Source organism: Mytilus trossulus, chromosome 3, assembly GCF_036588685.1.
Source record: "Mytilus trossulus isolate FHL-02 chromosome 3, PNRI_Mtr1.1.1.hap1, whole genome shotgun sequence".
Classification (NCBI taxonomy): domain Eukaryota; kingdom Metazoa; phylum Mollusca; class Bivalvia; order Mytilida; family Mytilidae; genus Mytilus; species Mytilus trossulus.
The window spans coordinates 84159558-84168905 of NC_086375.1; the positions used below are offsets into that span (position 1 = coordinate 84159558).

At 31.7% G+C, this 9348-nt stretch overlaps 1 protein-coding gene across 2 annotated transcripts in view; it reads left to right on the forward strand.

The window, feature by feature from the left end:
• LOC134712675 (uncharacterized) overlaps positions 1-4714 on the forward strand; it is a 30262-nt gene extending 25548 nt beyond the window's left edge. For both annotated transcript variants that reach the window (XM_063574432.1, XM_063574433.1), the window contains 4 exons: positions 407-613; positions 1549-1776; positions 2542-2766; positions 3587-4714. In XM_063574432.1, coding sequence (XP_063430502.1) covers positions 407-613; positions 1549-1776; positions 2542-2766; positions 3587-3846 — 920 coding nt within the window. In that variant the 3' untranslated portion in view covers positions 3847-4714. The remainder of the gene's footprint in view (positions 1-406; positions 614-1548; positions 1777-2541; positions 2767-3586) is intronic.
• The last annotated feature ends 4634 nt before the right edge of the window (positions 4715-9348 follow it).

A 9348-nucleotide genomic window follows, 5' to 3' on the forward strand; every position in this document is an offset into this window, starting at 1 on the left:
AATAGAAATCTGCATCGGAGTTACCTTGAAAAGAGCTTTGTATTCAATGGTCAATGGATTTCCAATAGATTGTTATATTCTCGATATAATATTTAATTGACCTTATAAAAAACTCCAAAATTTGTACCTGTTTTTTTCTACATGAGGTTTTACATCATCTTTTCTAATGGAACACAAATGTATGTACTATATAAAATGAACTGATTCTGATGTAGTGTTTTTGTTCTTCCAAAATTAAAACATGAATGATACACTAATTATACATTAATCTTTGATTCGTCATCTAAAATATCAGCTGTTATTGTTAGCCTTTCCGTACTTTTAATGTGGTTAAATGTAAATATGATGAAGGATTTCAAACTAATAGGTCCAAACAAAGATAAATTATGAATGAGTGTAATTGTAGATATGATAAAGGGCCACTGTACAATTAATCCAAGTACAATACAACCCCACTTATACCAGTGCGCACAATATTTCGACTGTGGACCAACCATTGGTGGAAGTTACTTGAGAGAATGTAAATATCCACAATTGTTCGACACTACATCGATGACCTGTCAGAACTTTAGTGACGTCACGTGTGGACCCCGGATTGAACCTCAAGCTCCATGTAAGTTGTCATTATGTTAATTTAAGAGTCTTTGATAATATTAAGGGAAAATATGACATACGTAAACTGAAAATTGTGTACAGACAATAATCATAGGAATAATAGTAAATATCTCGTTCATGAGCAGTTATGATTTGTTTTGACTAGTATATTTGAAATATTATGGAATGAAACTATGCATTAAACTTTGTTTGAAAAAAAAAAGATTAACGTATCCGTTTGACAATAATATTTTTAACGAAAGACCTCTGTTTATAACGGGACTAACACTGATTGCTCGCTTTAAAAATATAGAATTAATATACGTTGTGTCAAAATATCAAATTTATTTTTCCATAGATTGTTCTATCATGTTTCTAGCCGATACAAATAAAACATGTGTTTTGAAACAATGTATGATTGATCTCTCAATATTGCACCTATAAATCAACAGTTATGAGTTTGAAGTTGCCAACGTAAAACAGGTGCAAATAAACTCATCATAGATACTAGGATTTAATTTTGTATTTACGCCAGATGAGCGAAAAAGACTAAATAAAGTACGAAGTTGAGGACATTCCTTCATAAAGTCTTTTATAGCGTTATATATCTATAAACATCTACTAAAATCTTTATCAACTTGACAAACTAGGCTTCGTGCAGTTGGGTAGAGCTTAAACCGTCAATGCAATTGGTAGTTTAAATGTTGCAGTATAAAACATTATGTAACTTTGGTTGACCAAATTTCTGTTCCACTTTCAATTGATAGAAAGGAGCATCGTTCTACAAACAAATTAATGTATAAACATTACAACTATAAAAATTACGGAAATTTCTAATTATTTTAAAGCCCTATATACATTATTTAAACGTTAAGATGAATGTTAAAAATCTCTTTTTTAAAGGGTTTACTGAGTAAATATTTGTTTCACCATATATGTTATTGATTTCGTCAGGTGACTATCTACAAAACCATTGTCCTCCCAATGTAACCAACTGTGTTCCATGTGAAGACAGATTGCCGACTTGTAAAAGTCTAAATGACGGAAACAATGCTTACCCAGGACGACCTGTATCCGAATATTACATAAATTGCTTCAGCAACAGAACAGTGTCAGTTGAAGCTTGCCAAGTATCTTTGTATGATCCAGTTAGGCGAAGGTGTTCATCCAAAATAAATTCGGGTAAGTTGTTAATATATGGAGGTGTTACGTGGAATGGTAAAATAAGCAACAATTTGTGCACAAGTGTAAGAAAAATTTGGAAGATTGCAGGACGAGAAGAGGAGATGGGTCCTGAGGGACAATAATGATATATCTTGTGGGCTTGTTGGCTCTTTAAAAAGATTCTGTTCCTCGTAATCGAATTTCACTTTAAGTGCTTATTTGATAGATTTTAAAAATTCTATTATCTTGCTTTATATTAAAATTACTATTTTGTATTTGCAATTATGTACAGGTTATGAGAGCAAACCTGATGGCATATGTTTCAGAGAAATGTCAATACATTTTAAACTTAAAAAACTATATTATTTTGTCATACATTCGTCGAAAAGAAATCAGATACAAGAACTTAAATAATCAATGTATGTGATATTCGTAAAAAAATACGGTGTGAGACCGACATAACTTTTGATAATAATTGTGTAGAGTTTCATTGACAAAGAAATCAGATTCGTATTCGAAAGTACTATATTAATATCAGTATTATGCTTAAGTTTTTTCAATAAAATCTTAAACAAGTTTATTTAGTACTAACATCAATATCATCTTTATATCAGTATTTGGCCTTTCAACTGTTTTTATGCGTCCGAATACACGTCTTGAAATGCATGCATGAAAATACTAGCAGTTAACATCATAGTTATTACAAATTGTACATTATGTAACATAGTGGCAATACTCTTGGTTTAATATGTAAGTTCTAAATAAATATTAAATAAATATCAGGAGTTTTAACAAAGTTCTGCCAAGACAACCCCAGGATGGTTATACCAGATCCAGCAAACTGTGCACGGTACTATAATTGTAGTGACCCATCTTTAGCACAAGGTTTAGATGAACCCTACAGACAGGAATGTAAATATCCACGACTATTCCAGTCAGCAGGTGTCGGGTGTCAACTATTTACTATGGTCAGATGTCAAAAGAATAGATATGTACCCAAAACACCATGTAAGTTAACTTTTTTTAGCATAGTTTAGACTTCTTTTAAAAGAATATATGCCGAAGAAAAAGAAAATCAAGACTGCTCAACAAATCTATGAATTGAGAAATACTTATTTGGTCCTATTATATACAGTGAAATGTTTTAATGCAGAGAAGTTAAACCTACCCACAACAAACAATACTTACAGTTGTTTAAAGCAAGATTATGTTGTACCCGAGTCGACCAGTCATTATTCATACTCCTATATACATGTAACATATAATTAGCGGAGAAATATCTGATGATTATTTCCAATTCATTAATTTGACCCAAAACTTAAAGTACGCCAATTTGCACTCGAGGCTATAACTTTTTCCACGAGACAACATATGTGTTAAATACGAGAGAGAAATAAAGATATTATCAATGGTCGTATATATGTCTTTTACATTCCACAATTTATGACAAAAGATGATCGATGATATAAAAATTATAAATTGCAGTCAATTACATGACTATAAAGATAATAGAAATACGTAACATTTTAGACGTATATACAAATTACAACATCAAGTAAGAACTTTCAACAATGTGTTGTCCTTGGATGCTCACATATAATACCTTTCTTCCGAGGCAATAAAAACATTTTAATTTGTTATTTTCTTTGTCACACAGAGAAACTCCCGTAAAAATCATGAACTTACTTAAATTACACAAATCAAAAATAAATAATAAGAACTAAGCCATGAAGTATTAAAAAACGTGTACCTTTGATATGGTACAAAGAGTATGAAGCGCTTAAATAAATACAAATGTACAGTATATCATGTAAAACATCTTTTTTAGGTGAATATGTTGAGAACCAATGCTTCAATTCCACATGTGAACCATGTGAGACACGATTTCCTAGCTGCGTTGGTAAAGTTGACGGCAGCAATGAATTTCCAGGACGGGAAAACACAGAATTTTACATTGTGTGTTACAGAGAAAGAACTGTTGCTATAGTTTCGTGTACCATCGGTACCTACAGTCACGCTGATAGAGCGTGTGTGGGAGAAGTGAAAAATTCAACTGAAATTATTGCTCCTTCACCTGCCAGGAGATAACAGATCAAAACAAATTAGAATGGGTCTAGGTGTCAAACTTGACATTTAATTAAAAATGAATGTAGTGTAATATGGGATAGGCTTTTAAAAATATGAGTACGAACCTTAATAGTCATCTCCAGCACTACTGAGTATACCTTGAATGAACTTACTATATTAGTTTTTATATACATATTTACATATTGTGTCAAAAGGCATTTTAATCTGTGCTGATGTATTGAAGACGAAAGAAAAATCAACAATATTTATAATTTTGAATTAGTCGCCTTAAGAATGATTAATGAACATATATGTAAACATATCTTATGAAAAAATGCTCAAATGAGAAATGAATATTTCTCAATATTATATCATAACATATATCTTTTAACTGTTCAAAGAAATGTTATTATTTTCCTTGAATTTTATTTAGTACTATTCATAGTTTCATAAGATTTCAGACAAACAAAGGTGCTTAATTAAAAAGGACATACCTTTATTTGTATATATGCTGTTTATAATATATTATTGGTAACTAGTAGATGTTTGACGAATAAACACATCAATACAATTGAAAGTATAATTTCATATATTTTATCCTCCATGGTTTATAAGACAAATAAATGGCTTGGACATGTAAGCTTGCAGAAATGCTTCTTGTATTTTACGCCAACGATCACATATTCTTTTGATTTCATTTGTCGCATCAGTGTATAACTGAAATATAGTGCTTTTCTAGTATTTGCCTCACAATAACTTATTATTTACCAATCTTTCGTTAGATTTAATCATTCCATTGGTAAAACAGGATTATGATCAATCTATTGCATTCACTATTGTATGTACTGTATGACTGTTTATAATAAATAAAAAAATGTTCAAGATGAAATCTGTTCAAATCACTCTTCTGTTTAATAGAATATGGATTTAACGACATGAAAAGTCATTAAAACAGAGATCATGAAACACAATAACACAAACAAAAGCACATAAATGCATAGTAATTCCATTACACTGTAGTACAAGAAATTTACGCCAATGACACAGCAATCATTAAGCACAATGACACTAGAATTGACACATCAATAATATGGTAATACATTAATTCAATAACACAAGCCATATCACATACAATGTGACAGCGACCAATAAATACCATTAAAATTGAGAATGGAAATGGGGAATGTGTCAAAGAGACAACAACCCGACCAAATAAAAAAACAACAGCAAAATGTCACCAACAGGTCTTCAATGTAGCGAGAAATTCCCGCACCCGGAGGCGTCCTTCAGCTGGCCCCTAAACAAATATATACTAGTTCAGTGATAATGAACGCCATACTAATTTCCAAATTGTACACAAGAAACTAAAATTAAAATAATACAAGACTAACAAAGGTCAGAGGCTCCTGACTTGGGACAGGCGCAAAAATGCGGCGGGGTTAAACATGTTTGTGAGATCTCAACCCTCCCCCTATACCTCTAACCAATGTAGAAGAGTAAACGCATAACAATACGCACATTAACATTCAGTTCAAGAGAAGTCCGAGTCTGATGTCAGAAGATGTAACCAAAGAAAATAAACAAAATGACAATAATACATAAATAACAACAGACTACTAGCAGTTAACTGACATGCCAGCTCCAGACTTCAATTAAACTGACTGAAAGATTATGATTTCATCATATGAACATCAGGCACAATCCTTCCCGTTAGGGGTTTAGTATCATACCATCATAACATATATGAGAAGAACATAACCCGTGTCATGCCAACAACTGTTTTTAGAATAAATGTGTTTAGTTCCGACGCAAAGACCTTATCAGTGACTCAATATTAACACCAAAATATGCAATCTTTAATGACTTGACAACAGTATCGTAATTCTATTCAAAGGTTTTGTAAGTTTCTTTACACCAGAAATGACACGCCAATGAAACCGCAATCCGTGAACACAAATACACAATAACATAAAAAATGACATGTGAATGAGATGATAATTTTTAAAACACAATAACACCAGAAAATACACGCCAATGAAACCAGAAAAAAGTAAAATCATAAAACCAAGAACTTTAAAAACGGAAAGTCCCTAATCAAATTGCAAAATTGGAAACCAAAAGTTTATACACATCAACAAATATAACAACTGTCATATTCCTAACTTATGTAGAAATTTGTGGATTAAACTCTTACTTATAATACAGTCCAAAAATATTGACAACAATGTGCGAACAAAACCAACCCATTTTTGTTTTAATTTCAGTGAAAATTGAAATGAATTTTCAACGAAACAACAATTCAGACACTCATAAAAGGTACCAGCCTGTTAATAACATACGAGAGACACACTTTCGTTTACAATTGACCCTGCAGTTGGCAAGGAAAATCAAATACGAAGCTGCACCAGAAATGTTTAAAACATTGTGCCAAAAATCGTTCTGAGGCAATCAATACCTGAAAGTCAAATAAGGCATAATGCTCCGTGTTGAAGGCCGTACATTGACCTATAATGGTTTACTTTTTTAAATTGTTATTTGGATGTTGAGTTGTCTCGTTGGCACTCATACCACATCTTCCTATATCTATATAATGTTTCGAACAATACAACATAACATATATAGTTAATTTACAGGAAATAAACATATCTATAATATTTTATTGCAACATAAAAGAATTGTAAACTAAAACACGCTAGCAACAGAAATGACGCGTCATTTAAATTCCTTCTAGATGATCTTAAAGATAAAAGAAGAGGTTATGAATAAACTCATCATTGACACCAGAATTGAAATTTTATATTTGCACCAGACGCGCGTTTCTAACAAAGACTTAACAGTGACACTGGAATAAAAAAGTTAAAATAGCCTAAAAAAGTATGAAGTTGAACAGCATTGAGGACCAAATTTCCTAAAAGTGTTGCCAAATACAGCTAAGGTGAGCTTTTTCTGAGGAAGAAAAGCCTTTGTTTTTCAGAAATAAAAAGTTTTGTAAACGATTAACTTATAATTATAACAATATCAATGATAATGCATGTCAACACATAGAAGTATAGAATGTGAAATTATCTATTTTCAACCATTCAAAACAGTGTAACCCAGATGGTATATACATTTTTACATCTAATTCCTATTCGTGATCAGATTTTAACTCTACAATTTGAGTTATTGTTAATTTATATATGTGAACAGAACTACAACATTGAATATAGTGTTGACGTTTATAGCACCGTATACGTTTTCAAAACGAATTGACTGTCTATTGAGTACAAGGTTAGCTTAACCTATAACAACTCTTAATTTCTTATAACTATGGAAAACCACTACAATTTTTTTTATGATAATTCAATAATAGGGATACTTCATTTCGACCTCATTTTATTAATTCTTATTGGTTGCTTTTTTTTAATTCATAGATAAAAAGTAAAATATGATTTGGTTATCAAGATAATCTGTATCATTTTATGTTTTTGATTTTCATTTCTGAAGAAGAAAGGCATTAAAATGTTTATATTGTATTTTTATAACATTTAAAGGTTGTGGTCTGATTAAAAATCAATGTTAATCTTCTGCACCTCATTATTAAATCCAAAATAATTACAGGAAGATATTTGGTTCCTTCCTTTTATGGACTTGTTTTTTTGCTAATTTTACGCATAAAACTATAAATTGAAATGATGATACCAGTAAAGCATGTAAAAGTGTCTTGGTGTAATTAAAACTAACAATTATAGAAGATGGAAACTTAATTACATTTCTCAAATTGTTCACCTATTTGATATGTGATATTACATTGAAAAAGTAAGATGCAAATTGAAGGTTAACAAAATCTTAGATAATCTTTCATTTGCTTTGTTAACGATTAAATGTATGAAAATATAAGTATGCATAGCTCATTGTGTCTGATTTAAACCGTTAGTCTGAACGCGCGACACATTAAGCTTGACAAGTCGAAACAAGTAAAAAACCAAAACAGCAATTCAATTTTGTAGTCGTCGTTTCGTTTATTGAACGTAATTTTGAAATATTATATAATTGCTTCATTTGATTAACTGATGATTCGATGTTCCTTGACTGAGTATTCTACACAAATGGATAACTATTTCCGTTTTTCCTGACAAATTCATTCTTCTAAATCCTTTTATTTTGTCTTAAAAGATGGCCCTAAATTCATCAAAAATACTGCATTATGCTATTTTAATTTGATGTGCTCGCAGTCATGGCGTCATCAATATAGCATTTCAATAATGCATTTCTGTTATATTTTTTCTGTGGTTTCTTTGTTTTCTTCTTATACTGATGTGTTTCCTCGGTTTTTAGTTTGTAACCCGGATTGGTTTTCTCTCAATTAATAAATGACTTTGAAACTGCGATATACTACTGTTGCCTTCATTTCTGTCGTACGTGAACCAACTTGTTTATATTCATTACAATCTCAGTAAGCTACATTCCTTTTCATATATATAACTGTATTACTGTACTAGTATGTTGTAACACAGTTCGGCATTGATGTCTACATTTAAGTTTAAAACATGTTTGAAAATTCCTGTTTCCAAAATTCTTGTTTGGGTTTATAAATATTTTTGATTTGAGCGACACTGATGAGTCTTATGTAGACGAAACGCGCGTCTGGCGTACTAAATTATAATCCTGGTACCTTTGATAACTATTTACACCACTGGGTCGATGTCACTGCTGGTGGACGTTTCGTCCCCGAGGGTATCACCAGCCCAGTAGTCAACACTTCGGTGTTGACATGAATATCAATAGTGTGGTCATTTTTATAAATTTCCGGTATATAAAACTATATAAACTTTTTGAAAAACTAATGATTTTCTTATCCCAGGCATATATTACCTTAGCCGTATTTGGCACAACTTTTTGGAATTTTGGATCCTCAATGCTCTTCAACTTTGTACTTGTTTGGGTTTATAAATATTTTTGATTTGGGCGTCACTGATGAGTCTTATGTAGACGAAACGCGCGTCTGGCGTACTAAATTATAATCCTGGTACCTTTGATAACTATTTACACCACTGGGTCGATGCCACTGCTGGTGGACGTTTCGTCCCCGAGGGTATCACCAGCCCAGTAGTCAACACTTCGGTGTTGACATGAATATCAATAATGTGGTCATTTTTATAAATTTCCGGTATATAAAACTATATAAACTTTTTGAAAAACTAATGATTTTCTTATCCCAGGCATAGATTACCTTAGCCGTATTTGGCACAACTTTTTGGAATTTTGGATCCTCAATGCTCTTCAACTTTGTACTTGTTTGGGTTTATAAATATTTTTGATTTGGGCGTCACTGATGAGTCTTATGTAGACGAAACGCGCGTCTGGCGTACTAAATTATAATCCTGGTACCTTTGATAACTATTTACACCACTGGGTCGATGCCACTGCTGGTGGACGTTTCGTCCCCGAGGGTATCACCAGCCCAGTAGACAACACTTCGGTGTTGACATGAATATCAATAATGTGGTCATTTTTATAAATTTCCTGTATATAAAACTATAT